The 27,448-nt window shown below is 38.7% G+C and overlaps 7 protein-coding genes across 7 annotated transcripts; 6 read left to right on the top strand and 1 right to left on the bottom strand.

Moving 5' to 3' along the window:
• Positions 1-1,444: 1,444 nt before the first annotated feature.
• Positions 1,445-3,567, top strand: GCK72_011361 (uncharacterized protein; the record flags this gene model as incomplete). The annotated part of the gene is made up of 7 exons (XM_053728396.1): positions 1,445-1,544; positions 1,592-1,630; positions 1,678-1,925; positions 2,401-2,469; positions 2,512-2,889; positions 2,936-3,063; positions 3,108-3,567. The coding sequence occupies 7 exons, from the start codon at positions 1,445-1,447 to the stop codon at positions 3,565-3,567; spliced, it is 1,422 nt and encodes a 473-aa protein (XP_053587973.1).
• Positions 3,568-5,250: 1,683 nt separating this feature from the next.
• On the top strand, positions 5,251-7,962 carry GCK72_011360 (uncharacterized protein; the record flags this gene model as incomplete). Its single annotated transcript, XM_053728395.1, has 5 exons — positions 5,251-5,912; positions 5,962-6,033; positions 7,354-7,419; positions 7,477-7,838; positions 7,904-7,962. The coding sequence occupies 5 exons, from the start codon at positions 5,251-5,253 to the stop codon at positions 7,960-7,962; spliced, it is 1,221 nt and encodes a 406-aa protein (XP_053587972.1).
• A 255-nt stretch (positions 7,963-8,217) lies between these two features.
• On the top strand, positions 8,218-10,284 carry GCK72_011359 (uncharacterized protein; the record flags this gene model as incomplete). The annotated part of the gene is made up of 6 exons (XM_053728394.1): positions 8,218-8,565; positions 9,183-9,496; positions 9,551-9,613; positions 9,679-9,762; positions 9,812-10,164; positions 10,217-10,284. The coding sequence occupies 6 exons, from the start codon at positions 8,218-8,220 to the stop codon at positions 10,282-10,284; spliced, it is 1,230 nt and encodes a 409-aa protein (XP_053587971.1).
• A 321-nt stretch (positions 10,285-10,605) lies between these two features.
• On the top strand, positions 10,606-13,955 carry GCK72_011358 (uncharacterized protein; the record flags this gene model as incomplete). Its single annotated transcript, XM_053728393.1, has 5 exons — positions 10,606-10,989; positions 12,800-13,067; positions 13,222-13,339; positions 13,666-13,844; positions 13,891-13,955. The coding sequence occupies 5 exons, from the start codon at positions 10,606-10,608 to the stop codon at positions 13,953-13,955; spliced, it is 1,014 nt and encodes a 337-aa protein (XP_053587970.1).
• A 152-nt stretch (positions 13,956-14,107) lies between these two features.
• GCK72_011357 (uncharacterized protein) lies at positions 14,108-18,090 on the top strand (the record flags this gene model as incomplete). The annotated part of the gene is made up of 8 exons (XM_053728392.1): positions 14,108-14,217; positions 14,261-14,496; positions 15,391-15,877; positions 16,412-16,611; positions 17,113-17,311; positions 17,358-17,416; positions 17,461-17,886; positions 17,957-18,090. 8 exons carry the CDS (start codon positions 14,108-14,110, stop codon positions 18,088-18,090), a joined length of 1,851 nt encoding a protein of 616 aa, XP_053587969.1.
• Positions 18,091-21,133: 3,043 nt separating this feature from the next.
• GCK72_011356 (uncharacterized protein) lies at positions 21,134-22,954 on the top strand (the record flags this gene model as incomplete). Its single annotated transcript, XM_003092566.2, has 4 exons — positions 21,134-21,487; positions 22,190-22,659; positions 22,707-22,879; positions 22,935-22,954. The coding sequence occupies 4 exons, from the start codon at positions 21,134-21,136 to the stop codon at positions 22,952-22,954; spliced, it is 1,017 nt and encodes a 338-aa protein (XP_003092614.2).
• A 1,616-nt stretch (positions 22,955-24,570) lies between these two features.
• Positions 24,571-26,449, bottom strand: GCK72_011355 (uncharacterized protein; the record flags this gene model as incomplete). Its single annotated transcript, XM_003092555.2, has 3 exons — positions 24,571-24,766; positions 24,816-25,264; positions 26,144-26,449. 3 exons carry the CDS (start codon positions 26,447-26,449, stop codon positions 24,571-24,573), a joined length of 951 nt encoding a protein of 316 aa, XP_003092603.2.
• Positions 26,450-27,448: the final 999 nt, after the last annotated feature.

Genomic DNA, 27,448 nt, shown 5'->3' with positions numbered 1-27,448 from the left:
GAAAATGTTTTTGAGCACAAAATTAGAAAACAATTCAGGAAAATTTGAAAAATCATTATTTTTTACTTAATTTTTGAAAACTACAGCAGAAATTACCTAAGAACGTTTTTTCAAAAGCTTTTCCGAAAAGTTTGGACCGAAAATACAAACCAACGTAAATCTGACTGTAATATGTACAGGGTGGCGCAGAATTACCCGCAAAAACGTTTGACAAAGCGATTGACGCAATTCCGGTGCGCGTATTAATTGAATTTTTGTTCATTTTTAAGTTTTTTACCATTCTGCCAAAATTCAGATCAATCGATTTTGTTTTAGGTAAATGGCACCGCCGAGTCCACATCGCTCTTCCTGCGAAGTAGATTCCCCGTTTCGGCATGTAGATCAAACGAAAACTTGTAGATAACTTCATTATCGTATACATCTCCCTTTGTTACATATGTGTGAAAAAAAGTTTTTTGGAAAAGCTTTACTCCATCATGAGATACAAGAATTAAGCGCGAAATCCGAGTCGCCAGATTACCTGCGTGCCAGAGCTGTGCGGAACTCCTTCCTTCGACTTCCTTCTTCCTTCTTCCGGGCTTTTTTCACTTTTTTATTCCTTCTTCCTTCTTCCCTTTTGAAAAATTTACTTCCTTCTTCCTTCTTCCTTCTTCCCTTTTGAAATTTTTTTTCTTCCTTCCTTGTTCCTTCTTCCGTTGAAAAGTTTACTAAAATTTTGTAATTTTCGACGGAATTTTGGCAGAATTTTGGGGATTTTTGACGGAATTTTGTATGAAACAACATCAAAATTCGTTTTCAGAGATGATTAGAAAAAAGTTTCCTCAAATTTGTCATTTTCAAAATTAACTTCCGATTTCCCGGTTCGGAACCCAACTTCTTTCTTCCTTCCTTCTTCCTTCCTTCTTCCTTCTTCCCTTTTGAAAAAGTTATTTCCTTCTTCCTTCTTCCTTCTTCCTTTTTAAAAATTTCACTTCCTTCTTCTTTCTTCCTTTTCAAAAAATTTTACTTCCGCACAGCTCTGCTGCGTGCAATCATCGAAGCCTACCCTCGACGTCTTCGTGCTGTCATCGAAAAGAGAGGAGGTCGGATGGAACAAGATTAGCTGACAATTGTTGTTATGATCATGAATAAACTTTTTGTTGATTCCCATGGTTTTCTGACTTTTACTTTTTTAGGTATAGCACTTATAGCTTGTGCGGGTAATTCTGCGCCACCCTGTACATCCGTGTGTTGGTTTATTGATCTCTGATATAAAACAAACGAGTGTTTTCTTGCCATACTGATAAATTGTGGTGTTATCTCCGAATCGAAGGTCATTTGGCTTGTTTCTCTTTGAAACAAACAGTTCTTATCAGTCTCTTATCAATAAAAGACTAAAAATCATTCCCCGGTATAAAATGGTGGTGACCTGGCCCATTTAATCATTATTTCTTAGTGAATCGAAATGACGGACTCGGTGGGTCAAACCGAGATGTCTCATTTCGTGACAACAATTATGGATATCGCTCTGGAACAGGGAGATTTTATTAGTCGCCAGACACTAGGTAAGTTCTCCAAATTTGGTATGATATAGAAATATCGATATTTTCAGAAGAACTGGAAGAAATGATACAACCAAAAGTCATGCCACGTAAGCTACCAAACTGAAAATATTCAAACAGACCATCTATTTTTCAGAACATTACGCCTCCCTAACGGCACCTCGTGGAGATCATGAAGACCGCGTGAAACTTACCAAAGATGTGATTGACGTTGTAAAGAAAATGGTGGAAGTTGGAAAGTTTGCGTCGGATATAATGGGCAAGTATCTTGGACCAATTGGGACAGTCGCTGGGTTTGTGAAGGATATCATCGAGCATTTTGAGGAGAAGAAGGAGGATCCAGTGCTGAGAGAGATCAAGGAACTGAGTATGCAGCTATCGGCTGTGAGTAAATGCAGTTTTGTGTTCAAGAACAGGGATGGGCATTGTTTGAGTGGTCAAATAAATTGTTTAACCGAAATATGTTTGAAATTTTTTTTCAAGCAATTTATTTGACCAAAAATTATTACCTCGGCACAATTCTTACAACTGCGCTCCACTGAAACGCCCTTGAAAAATATCTCTTTTTCTCTGCCTCTCTCAATTTTGCACGTAATTTTTCTCGTTTTCGGTAGAGCGCAGTTGTAAGTAGCGTGTCGTGCCAAGATTTGAAATTTTTCTCAAAGATTCAAACAATTTTATTTGATTGAAATTTGTCAAACATTGATTTTGTCAAACTATTTGTTTAAAAAAAAAGTTAAAATAATTTTTTTTCAAGCAATTTATTTGACTTTTACGACACATTTCAAATAATTCAACTAATCAAACAAATAGTTTGCCCAGCCCTGTTCAAGAGTCACTTTAATTTAACCAATTCCAGCTCTCCCAAAAAATGACTACCCATTTCGACGATCTGAAATCTTTTGTTGTTGAGCAAAACTTCTATGATGTAAGTTCCAATCAATTTCTGTTACAGCATTTTTTCTAACAGAAGTACACCGTCGCCATATCCACTCTTTACAAGTATATGCAAGACACTCTGAACGATTTGTCGACGGATTCCATAGAAAAGTTTGAGGCGAACTATAAGAAGAGTGACCCGCAGAATCTAGTTTATGAGATAATGACTAAACTGGAACAGGAGTCGACTAACCCGCTGAAATGGGCAATGAAGGGGGATTATTTGAAGAGCAGGGACACTTTTAACAAGTGGAAGGAGATTCTGGATAGTGTGTTGGCGGAGGCACTATTCCTCGAAATCTACGCATCAGCGCTTTTTCCAAAGGTTGGACAACATGGTATCACTAAGATACTTGAAAAAACTGCGAGGTACAAGGAGATGCTTAAGGAGTGGGAAGAGGATTATTTGGTAGGACACAAGACATCCCATTCAAATAGTCTTGACCTTTTTTCAGACAAAAGAATACTTTTGGCCCGACGGAATAGAGCAATTGATGAATGAGGTTCATGACAAAAAGTCACTCTCCACTAAGGAAGCAAAAGTGAATAAAATATGGGCGGGAATTGAGTCCATCATGACAAAGTAAGCGCAGTCTGACTGGTTTTTTTTCCATTTTCTAATTTCAGCTGCAAATTCTACGCGGTCGTTGTAAACAGTGGACACATCTATACTCTGGCTGAGCTCACCAGAAATACACGAGCCGTGATTTCCGAAAGAAACGGATTCGTTATCATGATCTACCACAACTCAAAAAAGCCAAGAAAACAAAATGAGTACGTGTGGCTGAAAGAAATCGTGCCTGTATGGAACAAAAGGGCTAAAGTGCTTGACGCCTTCAATTTTAACCACTGGTCAATGGTCAGGAGATACATGGAGGTAGACAATATAGCGCGGTTGGGACATAGTGTCGCTGCGTTTATCTTTGCTGTGGCACAAAGTAAGGAGCATATCGCCGTGAGATACTCCAAGATGGATGATGGTAGCTTAGGTCCTGGTCATTTCACGTTCGATGGATATGTGGTGTGTGATGATGCGATAACAAAAACCACGCAGCCTATTTTTTATCTTCTTGGATATAGAACATAATATTTGGTGTTACTGAATTTGTTAACTTGGGAATAAACTAGATTTTCAAAAATTTGTTTTTATTATAATTCTCAAAATAACTCAATCCGTACTGATGTGTCGGCGGGAAACCTGCTAAAAATTAGAGTGAGAGAGGGGCGGAAGAAGCAAAAGAGAGCACATGCATCAATTGTAGTTTTCACAAAATTGGAGAGCAGCTGGCGTACCTTTGGCGCGTTTTGCGGGAGTCATGTAGACAATGCTGAAAATCGTTGATGAAACGTATTTTTTTTTTAGGGAGTTGGATAAATGTTGAGTATTTTGACCAAAAATTGATACAAACTGGCAAAATTTAACAGAGTTGGATTTTGGAAAATTTTCTAAAAATTGAAAATTATAAAAACTACTGTACTGCAATTTTTTCTATTTTGGCTCAAACAATTTGAAAACTAGTTATTGCAAAAAAACTACGAAATTTTTTAAATACTAATTTTTTGTCAAACAAACTCCGAAAGTTGCTTTAATCATTTTCCACGATAAACAAAAAATTCCAGCCATTTTTTTAACCTCAAAAACACAATCCGTCAAAAACTTATCAAGTTACAGATTTTTGAATTTTGAATTTTTTCAAAAATAGTTAATTTTTGCTTGATTTTTGCTGGTTCACTTTCCTGATTTAATTATTTTTTAATAATTCAATTCCTGACGTTCCTTTTAAACCAAAAATCACAAAAATCCGTCAGAAACTCACCGAAGTATAGATTTTCGAAAATATACAAAGCATCAAATTTACCAAAATCCGCCGTAACTCTTTGAATTTTCAACCAAATTTAACAAAACCTATATTTTCGTAATCAGCTCATCGAGACCTTTCATATAAGTATAATCATGATTAACTTCGGTGCCCATTGGGTCCCGCCACGAAAACTACAGTACCCTTGTTCCAGTTTAAAGGCGCATACCGTAGTTTCGGACCCAACCTAGGCATGATTATACTTTTTCGAAGCGTCTTGGCGAGCTGAGTTAGAAAATATTAGTATCACTGATTGCGGTTGAAAACTGGTCAAGATATAGCAAGTTTTATGAAAAACATTTTTCGAAAGTTTCGAAAAAAACTTTTTTGATTTTTGAGGTAGAATAGTGGTTTTTAGCTCAAATTATAGAAAAAATATTGAATTTGTCTGGAAAAATAAAACTGAAAGTTCTGTATCTTTAAATCATTTATTTTTGCATATTTTCCATGTTACGCGCTACTGATAGACACTAAAACACTAAAATTGGACCTCAACTAAGAAAGATACAGATTTTCGAAAAATTACAAAATTTTTAGATTTTTCAACCTTTTTTGAACTTTTTGAACCACGGTTTCAAAAAAGCAACCAATTTTTAATCACATTTTTTTAATTTAAAAAAAAAGTTCAAAAAATATTTGAATTTCAAACACCGGGCAGAGTTTGATTTTTGAATAATTGAAACTTTTGCAACTTTTTTTGAGCAATTCTCATCAGTTTCTGCTCATGAAGATCCCGGAGAAAATAGTTTACAATGTGGAGAGCCCAGACGAGCAGAGATGAACGAAGTGACGTAGGTCCCCCCCCCCTCTGAGACACCCTTCCCCTTTTCTCTTTTCCTCTTCTTTTTGCTGCAAAGCACTGGGACCTCCGTGCTCTTTCGTGTGCTCCAATTCCCCCCTCTCCTTTAAAAATGTCCGATGCTGAACGTCCGGCACATTTCAAAGACGTTCTCCTGTTGACTCAACTATTTCATATCCCTATATTTTTTGTGTCAATTGGTCTCTCCGTGGACCCAGACCCAGATAACCAATGGACGCGGACACTGTTATACTTGCACCCTATTCTTTGTATTTTTCTATTCGCTGGAGTAATCGCTGGAATTATCGGTTTGAAATTACTCCTGGTGGCTTGGGATAAGTGTTTCGATTCGGAGGAATCGACAAAGTGTCGGAGGGATTTATCGATTGGATATGGAGGGATGATAACCTGTGGGATAATACCTCAAGTGTTGAAAGTGATACTGATGGAAAACGTGAAAGACGTTCTTGCCTTCTCCGCCATCTGTGCGGTCTGCAACTTTCTATTTCTTCTGCTATTCGTTTTTAATCATCACGATGACTATGGTACGAGAAATTCAAAAAAGAAATATGCATTGATCCTTCGAATAATTATGATTCTATTGCACGTTACTGTTACCGTAACATTGGTAAAGGTCTTCATCCGCGGCGGAAAATATAATGAAAAACAAATAGAACACATGGAGATATTGATTGCTTTATATTCGTTTTGCTATATTCCGTGTCCTGCTGAATTTGCAGTGGTTTTGGCCGGGTGGATCACGGTGGAAGAGTTGTAAGTTATTATTGAATCAATAAAGAGAATAATTGCAATCAATTTTCAGACCTGACGACAATATATCAGCTTTGTTTATGTCTGTAGCAATTTCGAGGGAGTTATACCCAGCTCCACATCGGTAAGTCTTTATCCGTTGCAGTTACAGTAACCTTAAACTCTGGATTTATAGGTTTATTGACATGTATTGTCGAAATAAATAAAGTGATACCCGGTGTTTGCGGACTTAATGCTAATTTTAATAATTTTGCATTAAGTCCGCAAACACCGGGTATCACTTTTTTAATTTCGACAATAAAACCCGAAAAAAACAAGCAAAAAAAGATTCAAAAAGTTTTGACCACCCCGGGGATCGAACACCCCGACCCTTTTTCCCTTAACCACTTGGGCAGAACCAAAAATTTTCAAAAAATCGCTAATTTTGTTCGAAAAAACTCAAAAACTTCAGATTTATAGGTTTATTGACATGTAGAACCCAAAAAAAACAAGCAAAAAAAGATTCCTAAAGTTTTGACCACCACAGGGATCGAACCCCCGACCCTTTGAGCGGTAGACATTGTCTCTTTAACCACTCGGCCAGGACCAAAAATTTTTGAAAAAATTGCGATTTTTGGGTAAAAAAGCTCAAAAACTACAGATTTATAGGTTATTTGACATGTAAAATCCGAAAAAAAACAAGCAAAAAAAGATTCAAACAGTTTTGACCACCCCTGGGATCAAACCCACGAGCTTTTGAGCGATAGGCATCGTTACCTTAACCACTCGGCCAGGACCAAAAATTTTTGAAAAAATTGCGATTTTTGGGTAAAAAAGCTCAAAAACTACAGATTTATAGGTTATTTGACATGTAAAATCCGAAAAAAAACAAGCAAAAAAAGATTCAAAAAGTTTTGACCACCCCGGGGATCGAACACCCCGACCCTTTGAGCGATAGGCATTGTCTTCTTAGCCACTCGGCCAAAATCCAATATTTTCGAAAAATCGCGATTTTTGGGTGAAAAAAGCTCGAAAATTGTGAATTTCGGGGTTATTTGACATATAGAACCCGAAAAAAACTAACAAAAAAAGATTCCTAAAGTTTTGACCACTGTGGGGATTGAACCCCTGACCCTTTGAGCGATCGGCATCGTTACCTTAACCACTCGGCCAGAATCAAAATTTGTTTTGGAAAATCGCGATTTTCGGGTGAAAAACTCGAAAATTCTGAATTTCGGGGTTTTCTGAAACGTAGAACCCAAAAAAAACAAGCAAAAAAAGAGTCCCAAAATTTTGACCACCACGGGGATCGAACCCACGAGCTTTTGAGCGATAGGCATCGTTACCTTAACCACTCGGCCAGAACCAAAAACTTTCGGAAAATCGCGATTTTTACGTCAAAAAACTCAAAATTTATGAAAAAACCTACAGTGACCTAACCTACAGTAACCTAGCTAACCTACAGACCCACCACCAATCAGTCGCCTTGGGTGGATACCGTACTACCTTCTAGATCTTCGGAAAGATATGAGTGAGTTGTGATAAGCTTAGCTAAACTACAGTAACCAAAAATTCTCCAATTTTTCAGATCTCTTGACGACACAGGCAATTTCGTGAGTAACGATTCAGAATTGTTCGAATATCAAACTTGTCGTCACCACACTGCCGACCATCAAGAATTTCAACATATTGTTAGGGTTACTGTACCTACAGCACCCATGGAAGAAGAGGAAGATGAGACAACAGATAGCGAAAACCTACAGTACCCCATCTCCAGCTCCACCAGCGGAACCGAATGCAACATCTGCATGCTTCGCTACAGTACCACTACAGTAATCCCCAGAATCCTGGTGGGATGTGGACATACAGTATGCCAGGCGTGTATACAGAAACTTCCGAGACAAGAATTCGTACTCTGTCCGTTTTGCAGGAAACCGACAAGTTTGCCTGGTAAGTAACGGAAATTTTGAAAATAGAAAAAAAATTAATTATATATATTTATTGACTAATTGCAGATAACCTTCTACCCAAGAACTATGCCGTCCTGGATATAATTCATAATTTGGAAAAATAAAATATATACTGGTAGAATAAATGTATTCACATGCTTCTTAGTCTTCTCTAAACGCGCCGACGGCGCGCCAGACAAATGACGTAGAGAGTGCAGACACTACATAAAACGGGAATAGAATGACGGGACCTCCCTGCTTATTTTCTGCGAGAAAAATAGTTAGAGAGTCCAGACCAGCAGAGATGACGTAAATTTTTTTCTTTTCCCTCCCAAGTCTCTGCGCGGACGCTTCCCCTCGAACCCCCTTTTATTTATAAAATGAGCAACAAGTCCCCAAAGCAGTTCAAACAATTCAAAAACCTACTTGCTCTCCTTCAATGTACCCATATCCCCATATTCATTTCATGGTATTCACTATCCGTTGCGCCGGAGAACACCCATATCCAATGGACTGACACAATGGTATATCATGACCCTATTCTTTATGTTCTTCCGGTTCTCGCTGTAATTTTTGGTCTGAAATTGTACCTGGTGGTTTGTGATATGTGTTTCGAGCTGGAGGCGTTGACAAAGTGTCGGAGGGATTTGGCTATTGGGTATTTTGGAATGGCAGTATGTGGAATTGTGCCACAGGTGCTGAGAATAGTTTGGATGGATAGGGTTAGGGTGAGTCTTTTATTTAAAATAAATCACTTTCGTGAAAAAGTTGTCTCTCTGTAAAATTGTGATTTTCGTCTGAAAAAAAAACTTGAAAACTCCAGAATACTAGGTTATTTAACATGTAGACCCCAAAAAAAACAAGCAAAAAAATATTCTAAAAGTTTTGACCACCACAGGGATCGAACCCCTGACCCTTTGAGCGAGAGGTACCTTAACCACTCGGCAAGAAGCAAAAAACTTTCGAAAAATCGCGATTTTTGGGGTGAAAAAAGCTCGAAAATTATGAATTTCGGTGTTATTTTGTACGTAGAACCTGAAAAAAACTAACGAAACAAATTTCATAAAGTTTCGACCACCACGGGGATCGAATCCCTGACCTTTTGAGCCACACCTTAACCACTCGGCCAGATCCGAAAATTTTCGAAAAATCGCGATTTTTGGATGTAAAAATTGGACATCAGCAGAATTTCGTGTTTTATAGTCATTTTTCTAGAAAGTTAATTGCTTTTTTGTTGAAAATAAATGTTTTTCTTTAACTTTTGAGTTTTTAATGTTAAAATCAAGAGTGCAAACTGTTAAATTTAATAAAAAATATGAATATCTAAAAAAAAACTCCATTCCAGGACGTGATCGCCTTCTCTGCCATCTGCGCCCTTGCCAACTTCCTACTAGCTGCATTATTCATTTTCAGACATCACCAAAAATATAGAGTCATTGATTTTATACCACAACAAGGGGCTATAACTGTGAGAACTCTTGTTATTCAATTCCAACTTGCATGTATATGGTTTTTAATCGAAAATTTGAAATATAGCAAAGAAATGGTTACGAGTATTGGGAAATTCTGTGTTCTTTATGATATATGTTATGTGGCGTGCAGTGCCGAGTTTGCAGTCGTTATGGTGGGTTGGATCACGCTGGAAAAGGAAAATGACGCGTGAGTTTGTTAAGAAATTAACAAAACTGGTTAATAGATTGTTTTCATGTTTAGGAATAATCGGGGGGATACTGTATGTATATCTGGAACATGGAATGATAGATATAATAGATACCAGTAAGTTATGATCAGCTATAGTTGCCTAGCTGACGCTACAGTAACTCCAATTTGCCATTTTCCAGGTATGAAGTCCTAAGAAAACCCAGACTTCCCTCTCCATGGGAACTACGACCGATAGCTATGGTTACTGTACCTACAGTACCCAGGTACAGTAGAGTATCTAAACTACAGTAACCCAAATTTCCAATTTTTCAGATCTCTTGGCTACACCGCTATTAGCGATTCAGACTTGTTTAGGATTCAAACTTATCCTTGCCATACTGCGGTCCATCAAGAATCACAACATTTAGTTAGGGTTATTGTACCTACAGCACCCATGGAAGAAGAGGAAGAAGAGACAACAGATGGCGAAAACCTACAGTACCCCATCTCCAGCTCCACCAGCGGCACCGAATGCAACATCTGCATGCTTCGCTACAGTACCACTACAGTAATCCCCAGAATGTTAGTAGGATGTGGACATACAGTATGCCAGGCGTGTATCCAGAAACTTCCGAGACAAGAATTCGTACTCTGCCCGTTTTGTAGGAAACCGACAAGTTTGCCGGGTAGGTTACTGGAAATTTTGAAAATAGAAAAAAAATATATTAAAAATTGCAGATAACCTACCGAGCCGTCTACCTAAGAACTATGCCGTTCTGGATATCATTCATAATTTGGAGAAGTAAAATATATTTTGATTTAATAAACGTATTCACAATCTCTTCTAGTTCTGGTTTTTTTTGAGAAAGCGCATTCTCCTCTTCCTGCACTCTGCTTCATAACGCGCCAACGGCGCGCCAGCTTAAAAATAATTTACGACGTAGAGAAGCCCAGAGATGAACGAGCAGAGAGAGGGACCTCCCCTGAAAGAAATAGTGGAGGCTCCAGTCGGCTCCAGAAATAAACAAAATGACGTCTCTTATTTCTCTCTGCGTCGTCCGTCCCCCTCTTTTGCCTCTCCAGAAGCTTCTCCCCTTTCCTCCACATACATACACACTAATACTAAAATGTACTATGCTGCATTATATACTACTCCCAGATACAATTATGGCTATTCAGGCAAGGAACCGAATATTTTTAAGTTCAAAAATATCGTAACAGTTGGCCAAATCGTAAATTTTGCCCTTATCATATTTTATTTCTCTATTTGGATACTCATCGGAAGCGGAACTTTCGAGGGAGTCGTTTTATATGAAACCCCAAAATCTTTAATTGTCCCAATACTATCTGTTACTATTATTCCACGAATCTTCCTGTTGGTTTATGACAGTACGACAAAGACGGAGGAAATTGACAAGTGTCGGAGGAATTTATCAATTGGATATGGAGGAATGGCGTTGTGTGGAGTTGCTGCTCAAGCGTTGACAGTGCTCATGAGGAATCGGAATAATGTGAGTTTCAATCAAAAAATTGATTTCTGAAAACGCTTCTGACCCATTTGTACGCATGATTAATCTAAAAACTAAACTCTAGGAGCTGAAAAATATACCAAAATGAAAATCTCTGGGAGTTCTATGTCTGTGACCTACAAAAGACCGGTTGGCAATTCGTTTTTTTTTTGTCCATTTTTGCGTTTTGACACTTTTTCTTGGCCTGTGGCATATTAACGATCCGCCATCCGGCCAGTACTATGTCAGTGACAGAAAAACTGCTATAATTGATGATTTAGAGTCGAAAATCGAGTTTTACAATAGAAAAAAACGGAAACTAACAATAAATGAAGAAAAATGGGCGTTTTCAAGTTGAAAGTGAACTAAAACTGTACTTTTCTATTAAAAAACTAGTGAAAACACACTTTTCGACTAAAAAGCACATCTGAACATAAAAGTATGTTTAAAAGCAATTTTAAAATTTAAAATAGAAAATAATGACAAAAAACTGAAAAAACTAACTTTTTTGGCCAAAAATAACATAAAATTACCTTAAAATGCAATATTATGAGCTGGAAAATATTTCAAAATGTAGATCTCTGCTAGTTCTATATCTGTGATATAATGTATGCAGAATGCCTACTCGTTAATGTGCTACGGGCTGGGATAAAGTGCCAAAATGTGCAAAATTTGTCAAAAATCCATTCTAACCGAGTCCGCGGCACATTTATTTAATCATGTCGTTTCAAAAAAATATAAAGAAAAATAGAACATTTTAATTTTTCTAATGAATATAACCATAAATTTTCAACAAACTAGAAATGTTATTAATCCAATTTTTAATCTGTAGACGGTGGTTCGATTCCACCCTGGTGTCACCGATTTTTGACAAACTCTTTCTTACAACCTTTCGTGCGAAAACATCAACCCTATGGTCCGATGAAGGAGCAAGATCTCCAAATTTCTTATATGAATACATCTACGATACGCACTAAAATCGAGGATTCCAACCTTTCTGAATTATACTTCAAATAATCAATAGGACCAAATCTGGAATTCCACACTTCTAAACAACCAAAAACTCGAGCTTCGCGTCTAGGAATCAACGAACGTTGCCGGACGTCGACTGTGCTCTATAAGGTTAATGTAAAGAAAGAGAGAGTCGAATTTCGGGCGCACCGGTAGCACAGTGGTAGTGCTGCGGAGGCTTAATCTGTAGACGGTGGTTCGATTCCACCCTGGTGTCACCGATTTTTGACAAACTCTTTCTTACAACCTTTCGTGCGAAAACATCAACCCTATGGTCCGATGAAGGAGCAAGATCTCCAAATTTCTTATATGAATACATCTACGATACGCACTAAAATCGAGGATTCCAACCTTTCTGAATTATACTTCAAATAATCAATAGGACCAAATCTGGAATTCCACACTTCTAAACAACCAAAAACTCGAGCTTCGCGTCTAGGAATCAACGAACGTTGCCGGACGTCGACTGTGCTCTATAAGGTTAATGTAAAGAAAGAGAGAGTCGAATTTCGGGCGCACCGGTAGCACAGTGGTAGTGCTGCGGAGGCTTAATCTGTAGACGGTGGTTCGATTCCACCCTGGTGTCACCGATTTTTGACAAACTCTTTCTTACAACCTTTCGTGCGAAAACATCAACCCTATGGTCCGATGAAGGAGCAAGATCTCCAAATTTCTTATATAATCCAATTTTTATATGAATTATAGTGAAAACCTATAGCTTCATTTTTGACTACACAAAATAGTGAGATTTTTTTAAACTTTGTAAGTTTTAAACTTTTATTTTTGAAAATCATATTTCCAGGAGCTGCTCGCCTACTCCCTTCCCTGCAGTCTCATCGCCCTGCTTCTATTCCTTCTATTCGTTTCGTTACCACTAGAAGACTACAAAATGAAACCAGAAACCAAGCGAACCGCCCAGTTTTTGAGAATAATAGTTGCAATTTTCCATTTTGTCGTTGGAGCGCTCTTGCTACTCTTCACATACTTCTGTTCTGAATTTAAAGTTTTTCAAAAGGCGTCGTTTGGAATTATTCATAGTTTTCTCATGTTTATGCCATGTACCGCAGAAGGTTTGGTAGTATTAATGGATTGGATTGTTTTGAAAAAGGATGGGACAGTCCCCGTTAGACAAAGGGAATCGATTTCTCTGAATCGGGAAGTTCGGACAAAAAGGAGCGTAAATAAAAAACAATTTCAGATTACCCTCACCAATGAAAACTACAGTATCGACGAGTACGGTAGCCAGGGTACAGTACTTACGGACTACTGTACCCAAAAAAGTGGAAAAAGTGGAAAGAAACAACTCAAATCTTAATATGGAGGACGAAAATGAGCCCAAACAGTGAGTAACAAAGCTGGGAAATAGTTTTCCCAATTTTTCGGTTCTCTAGGCCATTAACACATTTTGAAATTTATGACCAGCAGATAGCCTTTTTCATGCTCTACATTTTTTTAGTTGACCATTTTTTGATATCTCCCCTTCCCGCTGAGTTCCAGCCGTTTGAAGGTGAGAAGAGACGCAGAGAAGCTAGAGTGTCTCGTTGTCTGCGTTTCGTCTTTCTATAAAGCGTTATATCTCGAAACCTTGAATAGCTACTTTTCTACAGTAACCTTTATATTTAAATCATTTTGTCTTAACTACAGTAACCATAGCTTAGCCATTTCCAGCTGCACTTCTCCCCTCGAGTGCTCCATCTGCATGCTCCGCTACACTACCACTACAGTAATCCCCAGAATGCTAACCGCCTGCGGGCATACAGTATGCCAGAGGTGTGTTGAAAAGATGCCAAAAGAAGAAGATGACGTCATTTTATGCCCATTCTGCAGAAAACGCACTTTGTTGCCAGGTGGGTATACTGTAGTTTTGGGTGATTATTGGAGATAATTTTTCAGATGGCCACGCCCACCGACTTCCCAAAAACTATGCGATATTGGAAATGATAGAGGAGCACTTCTGATCTACCCAGCACCTGGCACACGACGAAAGACTCCACCTTATTTTCTGAATTGTACTAGTTTTCCTACTACCTTAAGGAGCAATTTACGTGTTGAGATTTTAATGAACTTTTTCAAAAGGACGGTCACGTTTATTACTTCCAAAAAATCATACATGATCATTTCTCATTGTTTAAATGCCATGCGTTATAACGTAGTGTTCAATTTAGAAGAACAACTTCAAAAATTCGACGATGAGTCTGAAAAGCATGCCGAGGAACTGAGGTACCAGCAGTAACAGAACTCCACAACTAACTAGAATTTTCAGAAAAACGAATGAAGTATTTTTTGACCCAGACTTTCCACCAAACGGTGATTCCCTTGGAAACAGAAAGGACGAGAATGGCAAGTTGATTGTTGTGGATTACGGCGATCTTTGGTTGACTCCACAAGAGATCATCGAGATTGGTAGTAAAAAGATACAGAGTCTTCTGGGAGACAATAAAGCGGCGAGTGGTACTGTGAATGAATCTGCTTTACGAGGTGATCAGGAGGCTTTACGAGGTGATCTTGTCATTCGGGCCGAAACGGGCCGACACGGGCCGGGGCATAACTTGCTCAAAACGCAACGTTATGAGCTGAAAAATATACAAAAACGTAGATCTCGGCGAGTTCTATATACGTGATCAGAGTTGAGCGGAATTCCGCCTTCCGCTTGCCGCTCTCCGCCGAAAAATGTTTTATTCCGCCTTCCGCTTTCCGCTTTCCGCCAAAAATTGTCCTATTTCCGCTTTCCGCCTCTTAAAGATTTTTTCCTCAGCTTGAAACATTTGATCACCTATTCCAATTTACTGATATTTTTGTGGTATTTTGCAGCAGAGCTATCAGTGTTTACCGAAAAAACACAAATTTAACCATTTTAGTGTTTTTTACTACAAAATAAGGCCAAAATCGTATTTTTGAAAGCGACATTGTATTCCGCCTTCCGCCTTTTGGCATTTTTTTCCATTCCGCTTTCCGCCTTCCGCCTTCCGCCAAAAAAAATTTCGCTTCCGCCTTCCGCTTTCCGCTTTCCGCCGATATTTTTTCAATTCCGCCTTCCGCCTTCCGCTTTCCGCCCAAAAAATGTCCATTCCGTTTTCCGCCTTCCGCCTTCCGCCATTTCAAAAACCGCATTCCGCTCAACTCTGTCTGTGATATGCCACGGACCGGACGGCTATTCGTTAATGTGCCGCGCGGGTCGGGAAAAAGTGCCAAAAAATGCGAAAATGGCCAAAAAAGCCATTCTAGCCCGGACCGTGGCACATTACCAAATAGCCTTCCGACCCAGAGTTGATCACTGATATAGAACTCGCCGAGATCTACATTTTCGTATATTTTTCAGCTCATACCGTTGCGTTTTAAGCGAGTTACGCGCCGGCCCGTGCCGGCGCCGGATGACAAGTATGATTATAACAGGCTATCGAGAATATTCAATTGACGTAATACCTGATGAGAAGGATAAGAAATGGAGTCTTTATGACAACCCATGGCCATTCCACGTGAAGCAAGGAGACCTGGGAGACTGTTGGTTAATTGCAGCGATTCAGTGTATTGCTAGACGGAAAGATCTACTGGAACACATTCTACCGATTCGAGATTATACGGAAGACAGTGGAATTGTGCCGGTTAGGTTGTTTATTGGTGGACAATGGGAAGTTGTCAAAATCGACTACCACTTACCTCAATATAGGAATCGAGAGAGATTTGCGGGTGTACTCAACAATCAGTTCTGGGTGTCATTTATAGAGAAAGCATATGCTAAGATTCAAGGAAGTTATGCAAATCTTAAAGGTGGTTTCTCTCATGAAGCTTTTAAGTATTTCACCGGTTTTCCTGCCTATCGAGAAAAAGTTGATAAGCTATGGAATCCGGAAAAGATCTGGAGACGATATTCAGAGTATCAGTAAGTTAAAGGAGGACTGAAGTTATATTTTTTTATTTCAGATTCTGATACTTCAGAATATTCTGAGCACCTTTCATCGTTGGAGCACATGCAAAAAATGGCTCTAAACGACCTAAATTCACGTTTTCCCGGCTCAAAATGAGCTTTCGTGGAAGAGTTTTCCCACGCAATTTTCTTCCACCGTGTAGTCCTCTCGGACAAAATTATCTTTTTTTAAATTTAAATTTTTCGATTTTTCGTTTTCTTACTTTTTTCAACAAAATGTCGTGCTTTTTTCAATTTATGCTGTAAAAAAGAAGAGAAAACACGAAATTTTGTTGAAAAAAGCAAGAAAACGAGAAATCGAAAATATTTTTTTAAAAAACCATTTTGTCCGAGAGGACTACACGGAGGAAGAAATTCGATTTTGAGCCGGGAAAACGTAAATTTAGGGCGTTTAGAGCAATTTTTAGCAAATGCTCCAACGATGAAAGTTGCTCAGAATTTTCTGAAGTATCAGAATCTGAAAGGCATGACATCCTTTTCTCCCTCCAGCACACGCGGATTCCTACTAGCCGCTTCAACATTTCCCGATGAGGAATATCAAAGCAAATACAGTGATCTTGGTTTGCTGGGCAACCATGCCTATTCGATTTTGGATTTTAAAGCGCATGAAGGTCATCAATTGATTTTACTAGGATCCACACATTCCCAAAAATGGAATGGTAAATGGTCAAAGTTGCCAGCATATGATGGTAAAAATTATTCTGACAAGGGAAGTCTTTGAAGACGCCACTTTCAAACGACCTATTTTCGACTCCATTTCTCCATTTTCGTTTTCCATTTTCGAGGAGTCCATTTCTGCAGTCAAAACCTGCTAAATGTCTCTGCGAGCCGAGTTATGAGCTCTCACACTTTTCAAATACTCAGGCCTGTTCACATGGAATCCCAAATTGGCGGTATATGTATACGCCACCGCACGGTTCTATTTGTGTTCTCCAGCGGTTTACCCGTGCTCGTACGTCCCGAAAATGAGAATATCTTGAGTATACTACTTGTCGATTTGGAATTCCACGCGAAAAGTTTGAGAGCTCATACTTCGAATCGCAGAGACATTTAGCAGGTTTTGACTTGACTGCAGAAATGGACTCCCCGTAGTCGAAAAAACCTAGGACCAAATTTATAGGCCGTTTGAAAGAGGCATCTTCAGAGACTTCCCTTGTGAGAGATTGACCAAAAATTGTATTTGTTTATAGAGACAATTATGGGACAGCTCAGTGACGAAGATCGCCTTCTTGCTTATCACAAAATCGGCTGGATGGAGTTTGATGAAATAATACAACGTTTTTGTTATATCTACATTGGTGAATCCCGACATCCAACTGTGAGGACGAGTCCGTGGTTTAAAAATCGGTTCCTTCAAAAAATTGTACTATTTAAGGAAAATGTGTTTCAGTAAGTTAATTTATAGTAACTCCAATCAAAATTCAAATATTCTCAGAGTTCTCCGTATAAACATCGAACAGCGTCAGGAAATAGAGATTGAGATTGATGCTAGTTGTGAGATGGGTGATGTGATCTCATTTTTATTCTCCTAGTTACAGATGGTGATACTTTGTATGGACTGAATATTCACAAAGTGACAGAGGACAATGAATGTGGAGAACTGTTGATGCCATTTGAGGGTAGAACGAATGTCTCTACTAAATCACTATTTCTGGACCCCGGATCGTATTTTGCTGTACCTTCACTAGATCCTGGCGGGAGTATTTTCATGCTTAATTGGACAGTTGGAAGGTTTCATTGCAAAATGCTCGATGTATCAAATACACCAAGTGGTTTCAGTCCGACTTCACTGGAAATCTTTCATTTTGTCGCCCTACCATCGTTTGTCGCTCGTGAGACTACGCATTTATTGGCGGTGAAATACGGTGTATTCGAGAAGCTTCAGGATAATATCTATTGCTACAAGTGGGCTGGAAAAAATCACCTTTATGCGTATATACTAATCGAGAATCGGTCGGAATCGAGTTATGTAAAAGTTAGGCGAGTTTCATAGTTTCGCATGATTGGAATGACATGTAACCACCTATTTTGCAGAACAAACGTATCGCTTCTCGAGTGGTGGACTCTGGTCCCTCCAAAAACCAGACGTTTTGTATTGGCATCTCGAAATTTCGGTGAAAAATCATTACCGATGGCGTTCAAATTTCATGGTATTAATGTTGAGGTGAGTAGTAAATAAACAAGTGTGTTTGCCACCAATAACTTACTTTCAGTGCCAAAATATTTCTTGGTTTTGGAATCCTTCTGAATTCAATCGTATCAAACGTTGGAACGGAGACTACCCTTCCATACCTATTCTGTCGGCTTCGGATCAACAAAAATCAGGAAGCAAAACGGATAGATGAAAATATACCAAAATGTAGATCTCGACGAGTTCTATGTCCTTGACCTACTACGGGCCGGATGTCTATTCGTTAGTATGCCGCGGGCCGGGCTAGAATGTCTTTTTCGACCATTTTCGCGTTTTTTGGCACTTTTTCCCGGCCCGCGGCACATTAACGAATAGCCGTCCGGTCCGTGGCATATCACAGACAGAGTTGAGCGGAATGCGGTTTTTGAAATGGCGGAAGGCGGAAGGCGGAAAACGGAATGGACATTTTTTGGGCGGAAAGCGGAAGGCGGAAGGCGGAATTGAAAAAATATCGGCGGAAAGCGGAAAGCGGAAGGCGGAAGCGAAATTTTTTTTGGCGGAAGGCGGAAGGCGGAAAGCGGAATGGAAAAAAATGCCAAAAGGCGGAAGGCGGAATACAATGTCGCTTTCAAAAATACGATTTTGGCCTTATTTTGTAGTAAAAAACACTAAAATGGTTAAATTTGTGTTGAATGTTGTTTTTTCGGTAAACACTGATAGCTTTGCTGCAAAATACCTCAAAAATATCAGTAAATTGGAATAGGTGATCAAATGTTTCAAGCTGAGAAAAAAATCTTTAAGAGGCGGAAAGCGGAAAGCCGAAGGCGGAATAAAACATTTTTCGGCGGAAAGCGGAAAGCGGAAGGCGGAATAAAACATTTTTCGGCGGAGAGAATAGCCATCCGGCCCGTAGTAGGTTACGGACATAAAACTCGTAGAGATCTACATTTTGGTATATTTTTCAGCTAATAATATTCATTTTGACCCCCGTGTCGGCCCGTTTCGGCCCGGTTGACAAGTATGATCCAAATAAATTGTTTAGTTTTTTGAAATTGTAAGACGTTGACAATTTTAGACTTTCCGGGTACATTCTGTTATAGACCTGGATAAGCGTTGGAATACACCCTCTATGTTGTGTCTACAAGAATCCCAAATCACCCGGATTACTGAAGTACCATCGAACAGACGGTGGCAAGCGTTGCATTCAGAAGAGCGGGCGTTGCACCACTTGCTTCTTTTCGTAGATTTTCCAACTACGACGTTTCGCAACTAGTCATTTGACACCAAAATTCACTTCCAGCGTAATCAATATTGTTCTGCGATTCTTGTTCAGGAGATTTTATTTCTGGCTGTTAATAGGGCTGTTAAAACATGCGTTTTCGGGCGGCAATCGCCGGTTTCATTTCTACTCAAAAAAGCGGCGTTTGACGCCGGTTTAGAAATGAAAACCGGCGTTTGACGCCGGTTTGGAAATGAATTTGCTTTTCATGCAATTAACGTGAAAATAAGCGGCGCCGGCTTGCCGGCGATTGCCGCAAGTAACAGCCCTAGCTGCTATTATTTTCACCAGTTCTCAATTTCCTTACTAGGGAATGTTCCAGACGTACCTCAGCGTTTCCAATTGGCTCATAATTCATTAAGTACTTCTCAACACACTGATTCCGAATATTTGATCTAATTTTGCAGAACGCTTCACTGAACAGAGATATATGCATTTTAAGTAATTTCAACAAAAAACATTTTTCATTAGAGAACCTATTACTAGGGCTGTTAAAACAGGCGTTTTACGGCGGCAATCGCCGGTTTCATTTCCGGCGCGGCGACAATCGCCGGTTTTATTTCCGGCGTGGGCGACAATCGCCGGAAATGAAACCGGCGATTGCGGCAAGTACAATTTTAAAAACCGGCGTTTAACGCCGGTTTTTATCATTTTTATTCATTTTCAGTATATTTTCTACTCAAAAAAGCGGCGTTTGACGCCGGTTTAGAAATGAAAACCGGCATTTGACGCCGGTTTGGAAATGAAAACCGGCGATGGAAGCAAGTTTTGGAAATGAACTTGTTTTTCATGCAATTAACGTGAAAAAAGCGGAGCCGGCTTGCCGGCGATTGCCGCAAGTAACAGCCCTACCTATTACACGGAAATAGTTGGAAAAATTAGGGCTAATATTGATTTTGAACTCTTGATTTTGACTTTAAAAATTCAAAAATTGAACGAAAACTGACCGTGTTACAGATTATAACTTTTATATTAAAAAAACAACTAAATTAAAAACAAAATTACTATAAAACACGAAATTCTGCTGAAAATCGTGATTTTTCGAAAGTTTTCGGTTTTGGCCGAGTGGTTAAGGTAACGATGACTATCGCTCAAAGGGTCATGGGTTCGATCCCCGTGGTGGTCATAACTTTAGGAATATTTTTTTGCTTGTTTTATTCGGGTTCTACATGTCAATAAACCTATAAATCTTGAGTTTTCGAGTTTTTTCACCCAAAAATCGTGTTTTTTCGATAATTTACAGAGAGACCACTTTTTTTTTATTTAAAAATAGAAGAAACTCACTCTAACCCCATCCATCCAAACTATTCTCATCTCGAAAAATGCAATTTTTGCCCTGGAAATGACTTAAAACGCATATATCTCGATTCAGTGAAGCGTCTTGCAAAATTGGATCACATATTCGGAATCAGCATGTTGAGAAGTACTTAATGAATTATGAGCCAATTGGAAACGCTGAGGTACGTCTGGAACATTCCCTAGTAAGGAAATTGAGAACTGGTAAAAATAATAGCAGCCAGAAATAGAATCTCCTGCATGTTGAGAAGTACTTAATGGAAAAAATGAGGCAATTCGAAACGCCGAGTTAGTTTCCGAATGCCTGGTTGCGAAACGTCCCGGAAATGAAAATAATTGTCAAAGAAAATAACGCTTACTTTTTCACACCTTTCACACATATCCCCCTCTCCACGCCCTTCAAGTATACCCAGCACCGCCCAAGTGTGCTCCAGACGACCAGACGCCTCCTCTATTCTTATCAGAGGCGCTCTCCCCATTACTACTCCCCCCCCTCCTCCTGAACATGCGTGAATTCCTCAATGATTTTTTCGGTTCGTGGTTTCGATTCAAAGACCTCATTCTCATTTTCCAATTGTTTCAAGTGTTCTGCATATTCGATTTTTACTACCATCACATATTCACCTTCAATCACCCATTCAATGAGACATATTCTGTCAGAGGCCTCGTTCTCTTATCTCTGTTGCTAGCCGCGCCTATAATTATGAAAATTCTTTTGATCTATGATGAGAAGAAGAATGGAAAAGTCAAGAAGATCCTAGTGATAAGGAAGTTTCTATTTTTTGGATACGGAAAAATTGCAGTGATTGGTTTTGTCGCTCAATCATGGATGTTGCTGAATTTAGATAAGGAAGTAACGGTGGGTTTTTTATATCTTTGATTTTTTTATAATTACGGTTCTAACTCGTACCAGTTTTAATATGGGCGATTTTAAAACCGCGACGTTTAGAAATTGAAGATTTCCTAACCTTTACATGTCGACCCTACTAGTTAGACATAGCAAGAAGTTTTTCAAAAAATGTTACACTTTTTTGCGTCTAAGAACAAAAATTTCGACCTTTTTGCACCGTTAAACTACAATAACCCGAGAGATTTTGTGAGGAAACCTGAACCTTTGCGAGAAAACGTTTGAGTAGTCATTTATTTTCAAAAAATCATCTAAAAATAGTAAAATCTATATCTGAAACCTCCAAAAACACAGAAGGACTAGTTTTGGTATTCTAGTCCATCAAAACTCGGACATCTTAAATTTTTTTTTGATTTTTTGGTATTAAAATGTTTTTAACATGCAGAACATTCAATTTTCAGTAAAAATTACAATATTTATCAAAAAAACTGCCGAAAACTACCAAAAATCACTGTTAGGAATCCTAGGCCACCGCGTTTTCGAAATTTTACAGTTGCGAAATGACTAGTGGCAATTTTTCATGGTTTCAAAACTTCCCGGAACTCATAAAACACAAAATATTCAGAAAATTATTTTATAACATTGTGTATAAGACACCAGGCTGCAAAACTAATTAAAGTTTCAAAATCAGTCTGAAATTCCCCATAATTACAGTACCACCTCTTCCTCACGCTCTCCTGCACCCTCCTCTCATTCACCTACTACGCCTTATTCGTTCTCCCCTATTTCGCCGACTACAAAATGAAAAATGGTGTGAAACGAGACGCCGCCCTGACTCGTCTGGGTGTCCTGATGGTCTATGCAGGAGCTATGTCACAAACTACATTCTACCAAGTGATCCGTCCCGAACTTGACCCGGCGATCAAGCTGCTCCTATTGTCCAGTGGTCTCTTCTATTCTCCTTATACCGCCGAGCTCGTCGTGATTTTATTGAACTGGGTAGTCATGCAGGATGACACGGAGCTTCCCGAGACTTGGTTGACTAATTGGCTTATATCTACTAGGGTACTGTGCTGGGAACCCAATGAGGTAATGCCTCAGGCGGAACGACAGTTTGATAATGTCCGGGAGTCCGAAGATTTCTATAAATGGCCAATTGTCTCGGTGATAAAAATAAAAGAGGAGTGAGTTATCTGATTTGTGGAGAATGTCATTAACGTGTTTGTTTTAGCACACCAGACTCCTGCGCAATCTGTGCTCTCGACTATGATTCCACTACAGTAATCCCGCGAACTCTGGAATGCGGACATACAGTATGCGAAGAGTGTAAAGGAAAGCTAACGACATTTGAGATTGTGAAGTTCAAGCAGTGCCCGTTTTGTATGCAGTGGGTACACAGTTTTCGTGAGTTAGACCTACAATTAAAAAATTAATTAATTAATTAATTAAATTGTTTCAGAACGAGAAGCAATGGCTTGATCTCTACATCTCTTCCTCCTACGTCACCTCCCCTCATCCTTTTCTATGTATTTTTAGCATTTTGTACGGAAATTGAAAATCTTTTTGTTTGACGCAAGCAATATATGAAGAATGTGACTAAGAGCAGAAGTAATGCGTGTATGTATAAAATGAAAAACAAAAAAAAATTGTTAAATGTAGTCCTGGGACCGGAGAGGTGTGGGAAAAAAACTTGCAGAAAGGAAAAAAAAACCAGGTTAATGTACATAGGAATCAGAGCTGTGCGGAAGGTCAAAACCCACAATTTACGACTGTCTGGCGCACATTGGACGCGTTTTACTCTAAATTGGGGCAATTTACTAACAAATGTTTTTCAGGAGAAATTTTTGGAAATCTGAAATTTCGAATTAACTAGGGAAGATTATGAAGCCAGATTGGAGTTCTTTATATAATTGAAAAGCTGAGAACACGATAATTCTACATATATATTCAATTTTTGTCCTCGAGGTTGGGAATTCTAGAATAAGAAGGTCAAAGTTATGGGAAAAGTTAAGATGTTTCGCGTATCAGAATGCATCAAAAACACAAATTTTGTGTCTATCGTCTGTCAGTGTGTCCAAATGTCTGACAAGGGAAGTACATGGCGAAGCGAGTTGAACTTTTTCTATAAACTTGGCCATAGGTAGTTTTGACCCTGAGGATTTCAAATCTGCAATAAAAATCTGCAAGATGTTCCCCTGGACCGAGTTATGAGGCGTCAAACTTTTCATATGGTTAAGCTTTTTACGCGAGACACACAATCTGCCGAAGTGCATACCACAACCTATTTCTACATTAACATTAAAGCTAAACCATATGAAAAGTTTGACGGCTTATAACTCGGTCCTGGGAAACATTTTGCAAATTTTTTTTGTTGATATGAAATCCTCAGGGTCAAAAGTACCTATGGCCAAATTTATAGAAAAAGTTCAACTCGCCTCGTCATGTACTTCCCTTGTGAATGTCCAAAAATCACGAAATTTGGTTGTGTTTACAGAAAGTTACAAAGATTGAAAAAATGAAAATTGCAAAAAAAATTTTATCTATCAATTTCGCTGAACTTTGATCTAGTTTTTCTTGAATACCAGACCTCAAGGGCAAAAACTGAATATATATTTGGAATCAGAGTTTTTTCAGGATCCCAATGATATAGATCATGTTCCAAAACTCCGAACTGACTCCATGATCCCTAGTAAGTTGGTCAAACCTGTCAAAATCTGTTTTCTCACACATCAGTTGTTCAATTTCTTTCCAGATAACCTCTTCATCCTCCAAAACTTCATTCGGATATCATTCAGCAACAAATTTTTTGTTCTCCGCTTATTCAGATTCTTACTTGACAGAACTTCACATGTACATATAATATATATTTCATTTCGTCACAAACTCAAAAAGATACAAAAACAGAAATGTTAATTTCCGGTTGACTAGATAGGGATAACAACTGAGTAATCTGAGGTTTTGGATATATAAGAGGTATATATGTAATCAGTGATGCGTGGACAAGTAGGTGACGTAGACATTAAACAAAAAACGGAATCTAACGGAAATAATTATAGTGATAATTATAGCAAAATAATAGCAGAATCGAAATTAAATTATACAGTATTCTCCAAGACACCCAACACCTTGACCCACTGGAAGCAAAACGGGCATACCACCCACTTCTCCTGAACAATCATTTGCTTGGCAAGACACCCCTCGCATACGGTATGTCCGCATTCCAGCGTCCGCGGGGTTACTGTAGTGAAGTTGTAGTAAAGAGAGCACATGTTGCATATGACTCCGTGGTCGCTGGAAATTTTTTATTGGAATTTTTTGTTTATAGTTTGTAGTCTCTCACTTTCTACATTTTCTCACAACTCTCCTTGGTGGTCTTTCCTCTATGACATAAACTTGTGGTGTAGTTGATACCGACGATTTCTTCCAGCAGCACCCATTTATTTTTTTCGAGACCAGCCAGTTGGTCAGCCAGAAGTTTGGAAATTTAACACCATCCTGGTTAATTACCCAATTAAAGAAAACCATGGCAAACTCGACGGTGCAGAGGAATGATAAAATTCCAGAGATAATTATAATACTTCTGATATTTTCATAGCTGACACTAAGCCTAACAATATCCAATAAAGTTGCTGTGAACAACAGATAAATAATTAGTGTCACAAATAACACCAATACCATATGCCAGACATTTTTCGGATTCATTTTGTAGTCTTTGTAGTATGGGCGGATGAAAAGTATGATGGAGGTGAAGGAGACGATGCTGCAGGAGAAGGTGATGAAGAGGAGGATCTGGAATTAATTTGTTGTAAAATTATAGCAAATTTCACGGTGATTCTGAATTTGTAATTAGTTTTGCAGCAGAGTGCCTGTGAGAAAAGATATACAAGTTTCAGTAAGCATTTTAAAAGTCTCAGAATCGCCTTGGTTTTATCCAGGTTGGGTCCCACCACGTTTTATGGGATGTTGGGTTACTGGGACCCACTTCTAATCAAACCAAGGCATGATTATACTTTTCTGCATAGTTGTCAAGGCCCGGGCCGGTAGAAAATTTTCAAGGCCCGGCCCGGCCCGAAGGCCCGGCTTCAAAAAGCGACCCTTTTTTTTCCAATTTTTTTTCCAATTTTTTTCAATTTTTCATCGGAAATGTGACCATTTTTGACTATTTTTCAGAATTTCTTCTAATTCTGACTGATAGTCGAAAATGTGACTTTTTCGCAAAAAAATTCAAAAAAATTCAAAAAATTTGAAAAAATTTGAAAAATTGACTTTCGCGCCAATTTGCCCGGGCCGGGCCTTGACAACTATGCTTTTCTGAAAGCGCTTGATGTGATGAACTAAAAAATTCCAGTTTTAAACAATTTAGATATAAACTGACTGGCTTACGGTAGTTCTTGGTAATTTCGATTTTCAAAAAAAAAATTGAAAATTTTTAACCAATTTGGAGCATTTGGACGTTTTCATCTTAAGGTGCGTTTAAACCACAGTATCTGAACTTTTGCGGGAAAAAGTTAGAATGGAACTTAGGCATTCCTTATTAAAAAATCTGGACCCGAAACCTCCAAAAACCCAGGAATAACGTTTATTTCAGACTCCCATTACAAATTTTGATTACAGCATCGGAATCTGCGTAAAATTTCAATATTTTAAAATTTAATTAATAAGACTTACACTGATATCTTTCTGAAACGTCCACATAGTGCACAACTGAGCCATCACACCGCTCACCGTCATTACTCCATAGCCAATAATTAAATATTTCCGGAGAATAAATTGCTTGCTTTCCATATAACATGACATATTACACTTGACAAAGGCTAAACAGAACACAATCCCTGCTAATAAGCTGACACCAATGGAGCCTTGATGCTCAGTGAATGCATGATAATAGATGGTGTACAAATAAAATATATAAATGAAATTGACGGATTGGAAGAGGAGGATGACATCTTTAAGTCCAAAAGGAATCGAGAACATGCTGCTAGTGTAGATAACACCTGGCTAGGCCTACTACCCTCAGGTATGATAAGCAGGGAGCCTAGTAGGGACGCAGGGGGTGTCTCTAGTCGTCTGACACACAAGCCGAGCCGTGCCATGGGATACTGGGGGGTACCGAGGCGTGGGAAAGTATGTTGACGAAACAAGAAAAAGAATATGAAAAACATGTCAAAGTCACAAAAAAGTGTTCAGTGACGAAAAAGATATGTATAGAATGATGAGAGTCAGGGAGATTCATAAAATTTGTAGAATCAAAAAATTAGGATTGTCTGGCGTGTCTTTAGCGTCATTCACTTCTCTATTGATTCAAACTGACATAAGGTTTGATAAAAATAATAAAAAATGTTTCTAACGTCAGAAATTTAATTTTCAATCAAAATACCAATAAAAACAGTAAAAAATTAGTCAGATCCACCATTTTCTTAAAAACGCGTCTCAGGCGCGCCAGACAGTCAAAAATTGCCGTTTTAGAAAGAAAATCTTTGGTTAAAACTGATCAAAAATGTTTCTGGTGAATGTGCTTGGTAGTTCTATGAACCAAAAAATCAAAATGACCTGGCGTGCCGTTGGCGCGTTTAGAAAAGACTGAATACGTTTATTGAATGTATTTTACCAGTCGGTTCACGTCGCCTAACGGCGACTGAACCTCCTTCTCAACACCACCCTTCTAAGTGTTAAAGCGCCTGCGGCGCTTCTCACATGGTTCAAACAATCGGGGTATCAGAATTCTCTTTCTCTTCTGGTCCTATAACTGTTCTTCGATTGTTGGTAGTTTTTATTAGCTGAGCAACCCGTTCCAGAGAGAACAATTAAAACACCTATACTTTTCTGATAAGATTTCGACAAATTACTTCAGAAGAACCGGAACTTGGTAACTCTATTTTCCCCTTATCAAAAGGCAGGTGATCCTCTAAATATTAAGTTTTTTTACTTTTTACTGATCGGCGGCGATGCCGCCTCCCTCCTCTGAAGGCAAAC

The sequence above is a fragment of the Caenorhabditis remanei genome, chromosome III, assembly GCF_010183535.1.
Source record: "Caenorhabditis remanei strain PX506 chromosome III, whole genome shotgun sequence".
Taxonomy (NCBI): Eukaryota; Metazoa; Nematoda; class Chromadorea; order Rhabditida; family Rhabditidae; genus Caenorhabditis; species Caenorhabditis remanei.
Note: the sequence above shows the minus strand (reverse complement) of the source record. Positions and strands in the feature narration are given on the sequence as shown.